The sequence below is a fragment of the Oryzias latipes genome, chromosome 17 (genome assembly GCF_053564925.1).
Source record: "Oryzias latipes strain Hd-rR chromosome 17, Olatipes_Hd-rR_3.1".
Taxonomy (NCBI): domain Eukaryota; kingdom Metazoa; phylum Chordata; class Actinopteri; order Beloniformes; family Adrianichthyidae; genus Oryzias; species Oryzias latipes.
Window position 1 is genome coordinate 18,136,098 of NC_136253.1, and position 19,670 is coordinate 18,155,767.

Consider the following 19,670-nt stretch of genomic DNA (forward strand, 5'->3'; position numbering starts at 1 on the left):
TCTGTTTAAAATGATTTATTTCATAGAGATTAACACTTCAGAGTTGAACAAGAGCAGATATTGAAAAAAAAAAGTTTACAAACAAGACGGAGGGGAAAACAATACATTCAACCTGAATATGATCAGAAAAGCAAAGATATGAATTTAATGAAATCTCTCCAAAGAAAACTTCAAAGAGAAGTAGCCTTACACCAACGACGGTCTGCTCAGTTTCCAACTCTTGAAAACCACAGAGGTTGTTTCCACGCTTTAGCCCAAAAGTGCACGGTTAAAGGAACAAGAAGGATATTTAATAAAGTGACTCTTGTCAAAGAAAGCAGATGACTGAAGGGTTGTGAGGGTCCAGTTCAATATCGGTTTTTAAATCCCGTCATTCCAGCATCATCCCATAAAAGGCACAAAAAGACAGATTGTGGAAATTCAATGAGTGTCTCCTGGGCTAAACCGTGTAAAACCACCAAGATGTTCAAGTCTTCTCAGGTGAGGAATGGGTAATTAACAGGGAACGAACATGCTACGGGGCAAAATCACAACAAAACAAAGAGCAGTTTAAACTAGAGCCGCAAACTGGGTCAATCGTTAAGTGTAAGGCACTGCCGCCATCTCGCCAGGGCGCAACAGTCGCCGCTACCCGCCTCTCTGATCCTGCGCCCTCCAACCTGTAGAGGCGCTTCGGCAGGGGTCAGGGCGGAGCACCCGGCTGCACCGGCCACAAAAAAAAAAAAAAAAGAGGTTGTGGGAACAAAGGAGGGGGAGAGGCAACAAGCAGCTGACTGAAAACAGAGTCAGTGAAACGCACAACCTGCACTTCCAACGCAGCTGCTAACCGAAAGAAAAACAAAAACAAGCTCTGCTTCGCTGAAATGCACAAATACTTTGTTATATCAAAAAAGGATTACGTGAAAAACATCCTGGACATTCACCCCCCCCGCAGAGGACGAATCAGAAAAAGGAAAACGGTTTCCTTACATGCCTGAACTGAAATGTAACAGAAAATAAATGCACCATGTAAACAGACATTACTTAAAACAATAAAAAAAAACAACAAGTGTGTTTTTCCAACGGATGTTGCAAAGATTAAAAAAAAAAAAAAAAGATGAAAAATGTTTCACGGTGCTGAATCATGAGCAAACCGGACAGGACGGCCAGCCTGTGGCCAAACTGATAGGAATTCATAACTAAATAAATAATCAACTCAGAAAGTAATATGTTTATATAGATATATATATATATTTATATAGTATTTTTATACTGTACAATCCAAAAGGTTTGGATTTATGGCAGCAAACCAAGGCTGGAAGGCGGACACCTCCTCTCAGGCCTGGACAGAGCTCCATCCGTCACTGTGGAAGTCTGTGGAAGCTGAAGGCTCACAGATGATATGAGTGAAGAAACGACCGGGGCGGGAATTTAAAAAAAAAAAAAAAAAAACTAAGACTGGAAGGGGCAGAGCGGATTCCATGCCACAGCTCTGATGGAGCTGGTTTGCTTAGATCTATGAATGGGAGTCAGTCACGGTGATTAATACTGAACATGAACGGATGAAGGTTGCCAGCGGCAACCAACATGACATGGAAAGAAACGGGTTTGTGAGAAAAGAAGGGCAGGGCATGACAAACTTCCTCAAAAATCAACTTGATTCCATTTTATCTCCACTTTTTCAAGTTTTATACTGAAATGAACTTTTTTCCTGTTTTGAAAAACGGATAATACATAACGTCTTTAAACTGAAGAAAAGCGGAGATTTTGTTTGTGAAATGATCATTTTTTAAGAGAAAAATGAAAGGAAAAGGCAGGATTTGATGGACCGATTCACTCCGATTTTGTCAAACCCAGCCCTGGGAGGAATGTTCAAGCTCAAGAGGTCAGCGAGGATGTTACAGGAGAATAAATCTAAACAGGAAAGAGAAAAGAAATGTACTCCACATGTCAATAAATACATTTCTGCTGATGCTTAGTGTAAACATCTCGTGTACCATTTTGTAGAATACAGATTGTATTTTGCTCGTTACTTTCTTGTTCTTTCACAGATTACTTCCTGCAATACTCCGCTCTGAACTGCTGCTGTAGTGATACCAGTCGGTGGAACAGGTGGCGTGCGCTGATGTGAGCCTCAACGTTGGGCAAACAAAGAGACCCGATGACTCCATGGAGTCAGATCTTGGATATTTACACTCAGAAAGATGAATACATTCAGGCGTTGACAGGAGAGGATGACCTCTTCCCTGTGCGAGGTATGTTTGGCACTGCTTTTACCCAATGTACCCCCTCTGCTCCCCTCTGTTGCCCCGCGCTGCTGCAACCAGCAGGCCGAGCAGCGCTCCGCTCTCGCCGCGGGTCTGTGGTGGGGAACGTAGCGGCCGTCGTTGGGACGGGAGCAGGCAGACCCTCGTGATGCCCGTTTGCTCCCCCCGCCGCAGGAAGCAGGAGTCTTTGGTTCAGAAGGCACGTCGCGTGCATCCCCTCCAATAAACCGCGCACATCATTTCAGCTTTCCTTTATAACACTAAAACCTTGGGTGGTCCCAGTGGGATCCAAAGGTTTTCTCGTCTGATTCAGTCTTTTTCCTGCTTCCAGTTTTTCTTTGTCTTGGAAATGGCAGAGGGAGACTGTGGGTGGGTGCAAACTCAGATACCGTTGGTGAGATCTGTGATCACATTGGCCTTTACCAGTTTGCGCAGGAACTCCTTCTCCTTGGGTATGTTGTGTGTCCAAGACTGAGGGGAAAAACCAGCAGAAAGAACTAAATCAGATACAGCAGGAAAATGCAAATTTAGCACTTTAAACACAGTTTTTCTTGCACCAAAGAACTGCATTCATAAATCCAGCAGCCTGTGTGCTTGTTAGGCGCTTTCATATTCCAGTCCCCACACATATGTGGGTGTTTAATAGTGACGATACGCGTTTAGCCACAGTGGGTCAGTTTTCCACCCTGCTGTCTTGTGAGACTTCAGTCCAGCTGGCTCGCATGTAACCAGACTCAGCGGTTCCTATGTGGCACTTTGGAATGAAGAGTTAAAGGCACACATGGATAACAAGCAAAAAAAGAGTCACTGAAAATCTATGTCTTTATTATGATCTATGATCATAACAAAGACTCACCTTGATCATCAATTTTAAGTGATGCCAGTGGTCTTTTTAATTATTATTATGCTGTTTTTATACAAAATCAAACAATCCTGGTTGTTTTCTAGGAGTTCATTAGAAATTCACCTCTGAATGGTGGGCGGGACGTAGAGCAACCCCACCCCCCTTCCCCTCCCCTCTGAGCCGAGAGCTCAGAGAAAGGAGCCACAAAAAGCTGCATTTCAAATGGCCTTTGTCTCGTCCTATTTCACACCAATTTAAATAAAGAAATGATCAGAATTGCAATTTTAACCTCAATTTTCTTTCAACTACCCAAGCGGCCTCCGACCATTATATTTTGTCTTCGTACAGACATACAAAACATGTTGCTAGGAAATTAAACTCTTTGTTTAGTTACTGAAGTAACTTAAGTTACTTTTCAGCCAGTTGTTTGCTTGCAAACAGGTGTGCCAGTCCAACTGGCCGCTGCATTTGCTTTTTAACCACGTTGTTTTAATAGAATCTAGTCTTTTGTGCGGCTGCTGCATTTCCATGGAAACCCTCTCAGCATTTCCACAGCTGTGGAGTAACGCGTCACCTTGCAGACTGGCAGTCTATTAGCCTTTTCCCTCTAAACAAAACAAAAAAAAAGTTGTTGTCATTAATTAGCCATGTGTGGGTAATGATGGCAGTGTTGATGAGGATGATAATGAATGCCAAAGGTTCCCTGGGAGTTTAGACAAAGGTTATCATCATACCAAGTTCATGGTTTACACTCGTCAGAGCGAGGGTGACATCCCTGACTCCGGCAGGCTTCAGTGTAAACACTGAGAGGAAGACATGACTGATGGAGCTTCCAGCGCTCTGTCATGGGCAGCAGAGGAGATCAAACGATACATGGTGAAAGATCAGTGTGGACTTTACAAACTCTGAGGTTCTTCGTGTTTGGATTCATGATTTAAGGAGTTTAGCCTACTGCAGCACACTTTTACCTTTTATATAACTTTTACATTTGTTAATGTTTTTAAATTTTTTGTTGGTTTTAAAAATAAACCTGGAAAAACCCATTCAATGGCGATGTGGTACAGTAAGAAAACAACCGACAAGTCAAACGGAAGTCTTTTGCGTGCTCGTTTCTGCAAAGTGGTGCTTTGAGCCGGGCTCTACTCACTGACAGGTAACTTAATCAGGTCCAGATAATCAGCAGAGCAGGGATGTGGAAAACAAGCCGGCTAAAAGCTCTTAAGGAACAGGGCTGCAAACCCTTTTTAAGTGTTACATCACTTAAAATGCTAATCATTCATGGAGTAGACATTCGCCAAATAATTTAAACATGCATAAATAAATACATGCGTTGGTGATTTGATATGTATGTTTAGTAAAATTACCTTGATAAAATTGTGTATTTAAAATGAGTAAAATGACCAAATCCTTTCCCTCGTAGGTCTGAGTCTAAAGGCCGGTCACACAGCCACTATGTACATTTTGCGCATTTTCCCACATATATAATTACGCTTTTTCGTGATACATGCGTGGTATACCTTATTCTCTCTCAAGTGTTTCTTGCGTTCATCATTCGTCGATGTGTGCAGATGTCCGTCGAGGGTTTCGGCCAATGGGTCTTTATGTGAATCTGGTTTGAGCCGTTCAGAACTTTTGATCGGTTGAGAATTACACAGTTTATGCACATTTTTATGATTTTTATGTAAATCTTATGCAATTGTGCGTGATTTTTGAAAGAGAACAAATTTAAAGCTTTCCACGACCATTTCACTTATGTCTTACAGACTTTACACGTATGTATCACCAATGTACAACTTTTCTATGCATGTGCGGCGCACATGTTTACATAATTAATGAATGAATCACATTTTTGGTTCTTACTTTGATTTACGTGCACTATGTGTGGTTTCTACGTATTCCAGCCGTGGTTTTAACGTGGTTCTTTTGTGATACATATGTAAAAATTTCACATAAAGACCACAACTCTTCTCACTTTTCTCAACGCATTTTCGCCAAATGTTCATAGTTGTCTGTGTGACAAGAACTTATAGGTCAAATGAATAATCTCACAGTCTACAGCAGGGCTTTAACATTGGTGCAACTTTTGAGTGGACCAGACAACAATTTTGTGAAGTGTTCCTGTTAAAATAAATGTGTCAAATTTTACATGTGATCAGTTCAAGAATGCAGCATATGGGGCCATCTCATGTGACCAAAAGGTACTCTTTAACCATCCAAACTGTTCAAAAATGGAAAAAACAAACAAAAAGCCACTCCGCTTGAACCAGACATAATCTAGAAGCCTACATCAACAATCAGAGATGTCCGTGTTTCATTACCTTAAAAGTATCGTTTACATCTGCCAACACTGCTGACAATATTAAACAGAAAGGACTGTTCGTTTTAATGTTTTCTTTGGTCGTCATTAACTGCTTTTACCCACCCATTACCATGTTTGTCCCAGGAAAATGTGAACGCATGAACATCTGGCCCAACTAACTTTGCAATTAAATAGCGCTGCTCCGTTAACATCCATAACAGCTTTTGTATTCTATCTTATCGTCTTATTTTATTGCAACCAAAGTGTTTTCCCTGTCTGTAAAGCAACTTTGGACTAGATATTTCATGAATAAAGCTGCCTATCGTGGTGGAACCTCCATATAAACGTTGGGTTATTCCTACTTTTGGGGCTTTTTATGGAGTGGAAATGTGGGGGTGCTTGATAGTCTCCTCATCTTTGTATACAGCAACATCTACCATTAAATAAATGGTTTAGAAAAAGATGGTGAAATAAATAGTGAAATACATGTATTTCATCAAATAGTTTTAGAGATACTGACCTTAGCCTATGAAGATGCACTATATATGCTCATTTTGAAACGGTGCCAAACATCATTCAATAATTTGCACTCTGACTTAAGTTGCAACAAAAATATTTTAATGTAAAATAAAATTGCCAAAATTTTTAATAAAGCACCGCTGGGATATTCATTCAGTTAGAAATAAAAAAGTTATTTTCTGCATCACAAATACTGTTTTTCAAACTGCATTTTAATCTGCTCCTGATTCTTGACAATTTGACCAAAGAAATACTCAATGATGCAATTTTAAGCTTAGATTTCTTACTATATGTCCATCATCAGAAAAATACCATAGGAACATGTTAAAAAACACAATTTTCATCAATGTGGGGCCTTAAGCGAAGTTTAAAGCTATAAGCTCTAAGTTCATGAAAAGCTCACTTGATAAAACTCTTCAATTGTGATGCATGTGATTCATCTCAGCTGAATGAAAAACAACGAAACTCCCCCAAGTCTGTTGGGAATGTTGTGTGTGCCAATGATTACAACTCTTCCTGAGGTGAAAGTTAATGGATTTTACAAGCCGCTGTGCCTGATAACCCTGAAACTGTGTAAATGAAGACAGAAAATGCTGAACCTACTGAACCAATTAAAGATTTTTAGCCTCCAAATCCCACTGTGAAGGGAATCTTGGGGTTTAAACGTCTCTCACAGAGCTCAGTCTACCCCGTGGCTTCTGTGGTGGAAATAATACCCTGTAAATAACCTTGGGTTTCTTAAAAAGGTCCCTGCGGTTGTTTTTTTTTCTTCGTTTTTTTCTTTAAGTTAACCTTACCTACAGTGTTTTATGATTAAAATTTTACAAGCGTATTGGATGCTCCTTGGGTAAAATACGAGCTGATGTCCAAAGCACTCACCTCTTTAATAGTGGACATCCTGACAGTCTCGTAGTAGTGCAGGGGAGCATAAGGCATGTTCATGTCATAGCCAAAACCAGCCACTGCCACCTCGTCGCAGTTGTGCAGCGCCATCGTTATAGCAACTGTTCCCAAAGTTGGAATGTTCTGCAGTAAAAACAACCATGCGGTTATGACGTGCACCCAAATACACACTTACCAAGCTACCAAGAGCAGACTGCAGGCCTCCACCAAAGCCTGTAAAGACAGATCTGGATGAATGTGAGAAATGATGCACTTCTGGAGAAGGTCATGCTCCTCTACGAAGGTTGTTATGCAATCGACTCCCAACAGTGTCAAAGACTGTTTTTCTAGGACAGTTAAGAATCCCATCCATCTATCCATTGTCCAAAGCAGCTGAATTCCCTTTTTTTTTGGGAGGGGGGGGGGGGGGGGGTCACAGGGTTGCTGGAGCCTACCCAGCTTCTGAAGAGGTGAAGGTGGGGTACACCCAGGGCAGTTCAGAATTACAAAACCAGATTACGGAGGCATTTCTGTTCCTGTCATTTAACTTTGTATTTGAGCTCCCAGTACACCGCAGCAACAAAAACTTTTTTTCCAGTCAAGCGTCAAGAAAAGGATTATGTTTCCACATTAAGGCAATCATTTTCGCCATAATTCTTTTTCTCAAATTTCTTCATCTCTTGGGGACCACTGCCTTTGTTCTGCATCACCACCTCTAACAGACTTTGAGCACTTCGTAATTAACCATTACCTTTAGGATGTGACTCCTGCAGACCTTCGGTGCTATGCATTGATCTATAAGGTTGAACCGGGCTTCTTAACTGCTCTGGGCTGCTAGAAATCAGGGGTGTTGCATGTGTGATTGTTGAATAAAGAGAGAAAAGGGTCTGACTTGGGGAGGGGAGGGGGGGGGGGGATGCAGGAGAGAGTGCAGGGAGGCCCCATTTAAATCATTACCCTGATTTTCAAGCCCTTAGGCTAGGTGTGGTTGAAGCAGCAGCTGGTCAACCTCCTACTGCGTGTCCTAATGCAGATTATTTCACACACATGCACCCACGCATGCCCAACATAAACACAAGTATAACAAATAGACCTCCTCTGTAATTTCCATGTTCATAAACATAAACTGCTCGAGTCCGAAGAGAAATAGTTGTAGTGTTGGAGAGAGTGACTGTGCCAAATCATATATCTCTGCAGCCTGTATTGTGAGACACAGCAATGCAAACACACACACACCACCAGCTAGATGGCTCTTGCAAGCAGAAATGCACACACACACACACACACACGACTGAATAGCCACATGCTGAACACATGTTGCAGGACGGAGTTCATGCAGGGGTGTTCTGGTGGCCCCAAAGGGTAGAGTTAAGGTGATCCGCTCCTCATGTCCCTTCCAATTCTCCAACTATATTCCTTCTCTACTTACCAGGAGCATGCAGAAAATGCATACACATGCAGCTGTGCAAAACACGCTTTCTAGGGTCTAACTGCAACACACTTGAGGAGGTTTGTGATCTTGCTTTCTAATATACAAACCAAACCTTAACATTTCCTTTTTAATCTAAGACTTATCTGGTGAAGTTTTTCATTTCTGTTTTTCATTTCTGTCACATTCTTTAAGCAGAGCTCAACCATCATCTTTTTTGAATTCACATATTTTCCGCATTTAAAAAAACAAAAACTGACGGCGTGCCTTTTAAGCCGGAGCGCCTTATATATGGATTCATTCTGGTTGGGCTCACTGATGTCAAATTTGGAAGAGTTCTATTCTAAATACATTAACTTAGTTATTAACATGTAGCATTGTTGGACTGGGTTCTTACGCGTTACTAAAACGGTTGCGAGTTAGCGTAGTCATAGTAACGTTTGTTTTAGCAATATCGGTAATAAAGTCTGACTAACTGACGGATCTATCTCTGACTCAATGTCTCGCTTAATACGCCTTATATATGACCTTATTTTGAAAAATAGACCATTCACTGACGCTGTGCCTAATAATCCGGTGTGCCCTATAGTGCAGAAAATACAGTAAGAAAAGCAATGATTAGCCTGATTGTATTGGGTTATGTTTGTGCCAGCGGTTTTTAAGCAATCCTTATCGTATTTTAATGAAAAGTAAGAAGCTGCAAGAAAAAAATAATCTCCTGTGGTGCAAGGAAAAATATGCTACTACAAATACAACCCTTTAGTTTGCAACCATCTTTTTGCAGAACTTTTTGTTTCTTTCCAACAAAATAACTTTTCAATACTCAAACTTGCCCTAAGGTTGTTAAAGTTGCAGTCACATCACCTGCCGTCCCCGTTTGCAGATCCACGTTTTTGCGTCTTTAAATCTGACATTGCTCACAAATGGGAGGGGTTTTATCCCACTAGCTATGTGTTTTTGAGTGACAGGTTAGTGACCCAGACATATTCTGGTCTCGTTTGCACACCACACACTCAACTTTTATCCCTGATAATTATTGTTGTTGGTAGAGCGGAAGCTACATACATGGAAATCTTAAATGTTGAGTAATGACTGCATGTTTTGTTTTAAATTGAATAGTAAAAATAAAATCAAGTACACAGGGGTATACCTATCTCAATATCGAGAAATACTTCAAGTAATGATTATCAGCCACTAAGCCTTCAAAAGCACCACTCCACCAAAATCAGAAACAGTTACAAATGCCATCTTATGTTTGCAACGACTTCTCAACAAAATACAGAATTAAATTCATTTTAGCAAATTAAGGGGTTGCATTTCTAGAAAAATTTGTTCTACGCGCCGCTGGAGATTTTTCGGTTGCAACGTTTTTTTTTGATCGACATACCAAAAGCATAACTTAGAGATTTCGCAAAAAGAAAACTCCGCATGATTGAGGTTTTGGTACAAACTGAGCATTTCAACACTTAATTAGGTGTCAATGAGAACTGGCTAGTATAAACCGATAATAATCTATATAACGAAATAACTATTTTTTTCTATGTTTTTATAGCTTTAATGCATTTGTTTTTCTCGGCCTCTTTTAAACCAAAACTTGAAAATGACACACATGACAAACTATATCAGTCAACGTTAAATAACTGGGTGATGTATTTTACCAGAGGTATAATTACACAGTAGCCTGAGGACAGAAATGTTTCTTGTCGTTTTTTCACGCGATTTTTCTCGAGGCAAACAAGAAGCAAACAAAGTGCAAACGTTTACAAACGGTTGTATAGATGGAGGTGCAGGAGGAAGTCTTAGCATGGCAGTGTTTTTCACTGTGGTTTAGGGCTTTAATCTGAGTCATTTTACCATCTAGTTACTCACACCTACTCACTTTCTTTAGATGCTAAAATGCTTTGAAAACGTTTCTCTCTGAATCCCAATTCTCATGCCCGTTGATAGATTCTTGTTTGAGAGATTTGCTTACTTCTGCGCTCCACAGCTTGTACTTCCTGTTCTCTTATACTCTGAGTGTTTGCTTCAAGTAATGAAACATGTTATGCATCAAATACTGCCCCGCATACTTTTGCACCGTGGTTTGGCTAGTCAGTCTTCACCTTTGTGCACTACTTTAAGACAAAAAAAAAAAATCAAACAAGAAAATAACTACCAGCATTAACTGCTCCTTTTATTTATTTATTTATTTATTTTTTAAACAGTTTTTAAGTATTTTAGTGGCCATTGTGGTTTTTTCTGCAAGTAAATGAGAGGGTACCATCCAAATTTTCCACGTCAGTATCTCAACAGTACCAGAGAACAGCTCTTGTGTTCAGCTTCTATGCTTGTTGATGTATTTAAACGGTGGTCATTTTCCTGGATGTGTTGTTGGGCAAACAGTCGCTGAACAAATGGCCATTACTTGGGTTCTTTTCTTTACTTTGGTAAAATGCTTCACTCAACTTTTTCCTCTTTTTAAAAAAAAACCAAAAAAAAAACAAACAAACCCAGAACAAACCAGGGAATGGTGTACATATTAATACAGATTCATTTATTTCCAATCAACCAGTGTTAAAGGTGTGCTGTTTTCAGTAAGTTACAGACTTGGGTCAATTTTAACCCCCAAATCCTTATCAAATACCACTTTTGTAAATTAGGCAAAAAGAGTGAGCATCTTACCCCTTTGCCCATTAGGCCGTTGTTGAATGGCAGGCCTATGAACTGGAATGCAGCCTCCTGGATGAAGTAGGGGTTGAGGATTCTCATGTCGGCCGGTGCTCGAGGAACATATTGGGCCACCGATTTCCAAAAGCCCTCCATGCCCCTCTGGTGGTGTGGGGAAACAGGGAAGACAAACAGAAGACCGCCAGTTAGTCTTTTTTTTTATATTGATGGTACGTACCAGCATATCTATAAGAAATACACTACAGAAATCTGTCACATGACACCTCCCATGGGGAGGACCACTACTAGGGACACATCAAAGTGGAACTATCCTTTGAATTGGTGACATTAAACACAGGAGCCAGCCAGGAGCCAGACCCCTTCCTCCACTCATTAGGGAAATGACTTTTTTGGCCTTTAATGGATGAAGTACGGTTGCGGGGCTCGCAGGCCATTGGCAATTATGACCCATCAGTGTGGAAGCTGTCATGAGAAGGTGCAACAACAAAGGCGCCCTTCTACAGCCATGGTGAAGAAGATGCATGTGCGCAAGTGGACGATAAATCAACAGCCTCACTGACGTTACGTTATGCAGCAGACCAGTCTGCCCCCAGTCAATAACATGAACAGGTTAAGGCAACCGCGACCCCAAACAGGACAATGTTGGAAATGGATGAACGCATTTTTTTTTCTATAAAATATTTCTCTAAAATGTTTTAGTTATACCAACATGACATATCGCACAACTTTAAAAAGTAATTCCAGCTCTCTCGCATTATAATGCTGTTTACTTTTCACAGCTTTGGGCTTTGGCTACTTTCATCAGCATAACAAATCAACACAACCTGACAAAGTAAAAGGTTTGCATGAGCACACTTAATAAACAAACAAAAAAAAAACAGTGAAGTAAACCAACACTTGTGGTTGAAAAAGGAAACATAACAGAAATGTTTCAAATCACTCTCACCTCAGGGTGTAACAAGAGAGTTAATTATTTAACAATTACCACGTGTTACTACAAAAACCAATTAGACATGGCAGCAACAACATCAAAATAAGGTAGTCATGCTAAGACACTTGCAGTATGCAACTTGGTTAAAATAAAAAAAAATAAAAATCCACATGTATCCCAAGAAACGTCCTGAAAAATACCCTCTTTTGGTCTAGACGAAAAGAAAAAAAACTTCGACCTCAGAACAGCAACTTTCTCCCAATGTAAAGTTAAAAAAAACAGCACATGATGGATTTACCTCATAGATTGCTTCCTATTGGTCTGCCCTTCTATTGGCACAAAGCCAATCGGATCAACAGTTGTGAATGGGAATCACCTGTTCAAACAGCCGAGCACCCACCCTGCAACCTTTATTACAGCAATGCACGACTCCCAATGTGTGGTTGCGTGTGTGAGTGTTAGCCGAAGCAGCAGCAACAAGTCCACAGGCTTTTGTGGATCGCGGCGGCCCTTATTTTTTTATTTTTTTTAACGTGAGCTCAGCTCTGAGCCTTCAGCAAGCTACAACAGGAACAGCAGCTCATCTCTCCTGTCAACACAGTTTGTGTTTGCCAGGAATCTATTTAGCGGTGTCGTTTGGATATGAGCGTCTGAATGCGCCGAATAGAAAGAAATGCTTTTTTTGGGGGGGGGGGGGGGGTGTTCTGGGAAGGAGAGAGGCATGTGACAAACACGCCTCTCACTTTTACAGAGCAATGACCTAACATGCACACAGACGCAAATGTCGCAGGGTGGGGATCTATTTAAAAGCAATAAAGACAAAAAAAAAAAAACAGGTTTTGAGAAATGTAAAGGGAATTAGTTTGTAATAATTTGGAGCTGTTGGAAGAGAGGGTGCTGCAGAGTTTATGTGGCTTAATTCAAATGGTGGGGAATTAACCCCTTACATTAGCCGAGAACTTTTAAAAAGTTTTGGAATTTTTTTTTCCTTTTATAATATAGACGCCATAATATATGTTTATCATCTGAGCACGCAGAGTGGCAATTTTAAAAGTCTTTAACCTCGTCTTATAAAAGTTCTTCTCACATTTTAGAAAATGTAGAATTAAGGTTCCATATTAAATCCGTCTTTTGGTCAAACATAAATTGTGGTACATGTATTATTTGAGCCCAGACAGAAAGCTGCTGAAACACTTGTTTACCAAAAGCTTCACTCAACCATGACAACAGCTGTTCCGATTCTTCTCTACTCCTGATTCAGCTTTGAAGACAAATAAATGGGCGTGGTTTATTAGAATAAGTATTTGTGGAGAACATTCAGGGAAGGGTAGTAAGCAAAACGAAATATCAATTCTGGGCCGTTCCTCGTGAGACCATCTGCACCACTTCAAGCATCGTTCACAATAGCTTTCTAGGACTACTTCAAGGCAAAACTAATTTTTTTCATGTGTTAGCAGTCCGTTTTTAAAAAATGTCTGCTTGTTCAGCTATGAGCATCAGCAGTGTGGGTAAAGTACTTCTAAAAAGTAATTGATTATTTTACTTAGTAACTGGATCAAAATTAAAATAATTAAATTAACTTATTGCCTTTTTGTAAAAGTAATTCACTACTAATTACTTTTTCCCCACTCGTGTACAAATTATCAAGGGAAAAGTTTGCACACAAAAACATCCTCTTGTCTTTCATTTAACTTCATTTTTAAAGCAATGACCTTGTGCAAAGTATGAACCTGATTCAAGACATGACCTGGCTTTATTCGAATTCAGACAACAGTGTGAAAAATGACACAAAAATAAGTTACAACAAATAGTTTACGCCACTGCTCAAATTGAGCTGTGAATAAAACTGCGACGCCTTTATTCATCTCTATCAAATCTGAAATTAAGCCTCTCTTTAGAATAGAACTATGTAATGCCTCCATGCAGCTTAGGGAGAAAAATAAAGTAGGAAAGGGTAAAGAATATAGAAAAAAAATTACTCCCAGGAAGAAGTCAGCTCTTGTCTTTCACACTAAAGTTGTTTCAATAAAGTTGTTTCATTCTCAGCCGACACATCAGTAAACGGGGCGGGCCTCTGCTCTGCTGCTCACCTACTGCTCCTCATGGAGATATGCAGATATGCACCACTAAGTCGTTTTTTTATTAACCTCCTTTTTGTTCCATTTAACAGAGAGAAAATGTCAAAGCCTACAAAACCTTAGTAACAAGGGTTTCTATAGTCCAGTAATTGTAATTAATTAATAAAATTTGAAATGTAATTTGTTACGTTACTCGTAAAGTGACAAAAGTGGTTCAATTACAGTAATTCATTACTTTGCAATCCATTAACCCAACATTGATTATCAGCTGGCAAACGCTTTTTCTAGTATTCATATTTTTTAGTTACTTACTCAATTTTTCTTTTTAAATCCGACTTCCATTACTTTCCTTTTTAATCTGGAAGGTCTAATTTAAGTCTGCTTTAAATCAAACAATGCAAATGAAAGTTTTTGCAATTTGTCCAAAAATTATAATCACAGGTTTATTTACTTTAGTTTTATATGTCTATTTACCTCTTTTTGTGCCAGTAAATACGAAAATCCACAAAATACCCTGCATTTGAATGAATATTTGCTAAACTTTTAACATGAACGCAGCAAAAAAATATGTTTTTTTGAGCTAGTGATGTCAACAACATGTCTTTACTGATTTGTGTCTGTTTCGATGATTTTCACAGCTGCAGAAAAATCACAGCTATAAAGAGTCTGTCATAAAAGGGAGCTTAAAAGAAAGGATTACATACAGACAATTGCTCGTGGTGAGAAGATTCTACTGTAGGCAGGCAGATCAAATAGATGGAAAAAAAACTGACGCGAACAGAAGAAAAGAAGTAAAAAAAAGAGCAAACAAAAAGAAAAGTTCCAACACTTGTAAAGGGTCTTAATGTTTGCTGGACTGGGCCTCATTTTCCTTGATTAAAGTGAAAGAAACACATAAAATGCACCTCCCTGAACATACATAAAAATGCTAAAAAAGAAATAATTAACTTTAAAAAATGGCAGAGTTTGAAACAACTTTTGCAGCTCTTTGTGGTGAAGACGTCACTGTGGCTTGAAGCAAAAGTTCATAAAACTGTCTCAAATAAGCATAAAATAAATGTTTTCATGTTGGATGCAGAACTCCATCGTCTCTACCTGAATTTAAGGCAAACCAGGAAGAACCAGATGATGCAGTTCCCTAAAAATCCACCAGGAACTGGTGTCCGGGGGAATAAATGTGTGGGTATAAAGTCAGAGTATACAATAAAAGTAAACAAATGCACTTTGGGCTCAAGAACGTTTTTGTTGGGGATTTATGGAGAGAAATTAGACTCAGTCGGATTTGTGCGTGCGTAATTCTTGATTTGTGTGTAAATTAGGATTTGTGTATGCATATTCTTGCTTTGTGCGTGCGTAAATTAGGATTTGTGCATAAATTTGGATTTGTGCCTGATTTGTTACTCACATAATACGTTTTGTGTATAAGTTAAAAAAATATAAAATGAAAAAAATACAAAATGCAATTTACGTTTGCACAAATTAAGATTAGAACAGCTTGAAACTACTTACACACACACACATCTTTCAAAAACACGCACGAATCCCTTGTTACGCATACACAAAGCCAAAGTTACGCACGGATCTACAGTGAGACTGTTTTGACGTCTCACAAATTCGTCCGTAAGTGCTGCGTTTAAATACCAGTGGAATGCTCGGTCATTAGAATTTTCCTATCAGCCTTCTCTTCTAAACGTATCCAGACAATGACTCAATCAATACGTGAAGACAGTAGACGTTAGTGTTAAACATAGAGGCTGCTGACTTCGGGGCGCTGACCACCGAGATAGGCCACCATTCTTCCCGTGACTCTCTCAGTCTGACTGCCTTTGATTTTTCCGGAAGAAAAAAAACAGTGCCCCCTACTGGTCATTCCTGTTACGCATTTTGTATCAATTCGGAGTCTCGGAGAATAATATACTTTTAATCTATATCTATATATATATATATATATATTAGCGTTTAAAAGTGAACATCACATTCTCAGATAATAATTTTTATTTTCCTTTAAAGTTTTTTTAAGCCCTGCTACACCCACTGAAGGAAATACGTTTAGAAGGTAAGGCTGATAGGAAAATTCTAATGACCGAGCATTCCACTGGTATTTAAACGCAGCACTTACGGGCGAATTTGTGAGACGTCAAAACAGTGTTGCGGTAGATCCGTGCGTAACTTTGGCTTCGTGTGTGCGTAACAAGGGATTCGTGCGTGTTTTTGAAAGATGTGTGTAAGTAGTTTCAAGCTGTTGTAATGTTAATTTGTGCAAACGTAAATTGCATTTTGTATTTTTTTCATTTTACATTTTTTTAACTTATACACAAAACGTATTATGTGCGTAACAAATCACGCACAAATCCAAATTTATGCACAAATCCTAATTTACGCACAAATCAAGAATTACGCACGCACAAATCCGACTGAGTCTAATTTCTCTACATAGGGATTTTTTTGTTGTCTATTCATGAACACACCTGTGTGAGTGTGCATGCTGGGGGAGGGGTTATAGATACCACCATTGACTCTCCATATTGACTAAACCTGGTGGTGGTCTGGCTTGACAACCGGGGACAGTCTACCAGCTGTCCCTGACTTACCCTCTTCCTCATATAATATCTTATTAGGGTGATGGGGGGGGGTGCACCTTGTGGGGAGGAGCTCACCCCCCCCCCCTGTTTTAATTGCACCTTAGACACGTAGGACCCTTGGTAGGGGGGTGCTTTGACATCACTGCCAGCAAGCAGCAGATGTTCTTTTAGCGCCCCCCTCTATCCCTTACCCCATCCCTGGTAGGGGGTACTGGGCCCTTGGTAACGGCCTCAATTACAAAAGGGGTTTACTCAGACATACCTCTGGTTTGTCAGAAGATCCATAACCCCAATAAACTTGTTAAAGTAAAATATGTCCAACACAAGAGGCCTTCAGCTCTCATCTGTTTGCCCAGCTGTTGGACAGGACAAGTTAAAATAAATAAATCAATAACTAAAATAAAATAAACACACCTGACCCAGGTAATCAGCAGCAGATAAGGCAGGGTTTCTGCAGGGGGCCGGCCCTCAAGGCCTTTATTTGGATGTCCCTGGTCTATGTCCATAGGTTCTGTAGGACCCGCAGGTTAAATTCGCGCAACAATGAATAGGACAATTGGGCCGACTGGAGAATTGTTATAGGTTTCAAATATGCTGCTTACTATAGCTGGCTTTAAACCCCTTCCTCTCCACCACAAACAAACTTGAGGTTTTTAATGATTTTTAAGTAGCAAACCACAACCACCCAGTTACCAGTCAGGTAATGACCTGACCTCTAGTTTTCTCTACTGTAATCTCATATCAAGTCTGCATTAGGGGCAGATGTACCTTCCTACTTGTTAAGCAACCTTCATTCAGTTTGGCTCATTTGGGGCCTTTCGGTGCTGTAAAATATCGAGTAAGGATGTGGTTGTGTTTGATGTTTATAGAGCGGATTACTAAAATGAGATGAACTGGATTCCAGAGGCTTACTTAAAGCATTTTTAAAGTTTTGTTTATTTGTGTTTGTCACAGTAAAGGTTGTCTGGGGAACTTTGTTGGGTTTACAAGATGCTAAATTTCACCATATGTGTACCTGGTTTAGCAGGCATCAAAAGATTACGTTCACACGCATTTATGTGCGGGGTGATGATTGTGTCAAAAGTGATTAATGACTGTGGTTCTTCAACTCTTTGACATAAAGACAAAATTCTCACGTATTTGGGGTGGTGTTTGTTTGGTTTTTTTTGGGTAGGGGGTTCACTGCAAATGTATAGAAAAGATCATTGGTGTTGACATTTATGAACATATGCTGTAACTGTGTTTTTTAATCCAAAGAAATAACTCCAAGGTGTGAAGATACACCTGTTAACTTTCAGCATCTCAGGACGTCTGCCGATGTTTGCATGTGGCTTTAGTGACTAATCACAGTCTGTAAACCCTAATCAGGCACAGTTCTTTGGGTAATCAGTCATCATAAAAAAAAAAAGTCAGCTTGTGTCTTAATCCAAGTCTTCGCAAAAACAAGTGAAGACTAAAAGTTGTGTGGCGTTTCCTCAGCTTTACACAAAAAGAGCTACTGATGTCTAACCATAACATTAATCCATCCCTTCAGTGACCTGTCGTCGAACACTCAAGTCCTCCTTAAAAGCACATAAAAACAAGACAACGACGACGACGACTACAAACATCAAAAGAAACTGGGTTTATGTTTTTGAAGTGGACAGAGCATGAAAAAAAGAAGGTTTTGTAACACAACCCTTGTGGTAATTAGTGACATCCGGATAAAGAGCGCTCAAAATCCAAGTTTACGCGCATGTAAATATTTATAGATGCATGTATGCACGCTGCTTAAGGCTGCTCCACAGATCCATTTGCTGTTCCTGAGCCGCACAGCCGCTAACATACGAATTCATAATAAACTTCTGGGAGGGAAAATAATGACAGACTGCCAAAAATTACAGTACACAACGCAAAAAAAAAAGTTTGAATGTAGTTGCAGGGGAATTTTCAAAAAATATCTGAGATTATTACTATTTAGTACTCCTTTCATATTCCTCGTAGATGATGTTCATGGACTTGTCATCGAGATTTGAGACTTTGCTACATTTCCGCTGAAAAAGGAATATTTCTCAAATTATCCACACCAATCATTTATCTTTCCGGCCTGCAGCGACCGAGGAAAGCTTTGGTAAACAAACAGTCGAGAGAGAACACCAACTCTCTCCCTTCAAACCATGTGTTTACCCCCAGCTGTATATCCTTCACTGGTTGTATAAAAATAACCTCACATATGCAAACAACCGCGGCGCGTGAGCATCGGCTCTGCGTGTTCGCTGTAAATGGGAGGCAAAATTGAAATTTGACACAGGACAAACAGATCGGATTGACGAGGAAAATCATATTCGAGGCCATTTGTGAGCAGTCTAGGAATAAATCAGGCCGGTGCTTATATGGGGTCAGACATTGAAATCTTAGAGAGCGTAATCAAAAACTGCAGAGGCAGTTTTGACAGCTAGAAGTTGTTTGATACAATGTGAGCACACCGGACCTGATTGGAGGCCATTTCAGTAAAAACGTTTCACCCAACCCTAAAATGTTCCACTAGAAGGTCTGGGCGTGAATGAGGGAGGAGGAACTTGAGTTTTTTTGAGAGCCACATCTTCAGTACAGTTAGACTCACTTGTGACTTCTTTAATTGGCCGCCACCAGGTGTTATTCAAGAAAACGATACACTTTCCCTTAATGGTGTATAGTTACAGTGGGGCAAAAAAGTATTTAGTCGGCCACTAATTGTGCAAGTTCTCCCACTTAAAAAGATGAGAGAGGCCTGTAATTTTCATCATAGGTATACCTCAACTATGAGAGACAAAATGAGAAGAAAAAAAGAACATCACATCGTCTGATTTTTAAAGAATCTATTTGTAAATTATCATGGAGAATAAGTATTTGGTCACCTACAAACAAGCAAGATTTCTGGCTCTCACAGACCTGTAATAACCTCTGTAAGAGGATCTTCTGTCCTGTCTGTTGTTACCTGTATTACTGGCACCTGTTTATACCATTATAATAAAAGACACCTGTCCACAACCTCAAACAGTCACACTCCAAACTCCAATATGGCCAAAACCAAAGAGCTGTCTAAGGACACCAGCAACAAAATCCTTGACCTGCACCAGGCTGGAATGACTGAATCTGCAATATGTAAGCAGCTTGGTGTGAAGAAATTAAGTATTAGGAAATGGAAGACATACAAAACAAGATAATTTCCCTC

The 19,670-nt window shown here is 39.8% G+C and overlaps 1 protein-coding gene across 26 annotated transcripts in view; it reads right to left on the minus strand.

The window, feature by feature from the left end:
• st3gal3b (ST3 beta-galactoside alpha-2,3-sialyltransferase 3b) overlaps nucleotides 1–19,670 on the minus strand; it is a 61,529-nt gene continuing 41,859 nt past the window's right edge. For 25 of the 26 annotated variants that reach the window (XM_078933968.1, XM_011486305.4, XM_078933980.1 and 22 more), the window contains 3 exons: nucleotides 10,881–11,027; nucleotides 6,788–6,934; nucleotides 1–2,717 (listed from right to left, as the gene is read on the minus strand). In XM_078933968.1, coding sequence (XP_078790094.1) covers nucleotides 2,628–2,717; nucleotides 6,788–6,934; nucleotides 10,881–11,027 — 384 coding nt within the window. In that variant the 3' untranslated portion in view covers nucleotides 1–2,627. The remainder of the gene's footprint in view (nucleotides 2,718–6,787; nucleotides 6,935–10,880; nucleotides 11,028–19,670) is intronic. The other variant, NM_001104872.1, reaches the window with a different exon arrangement.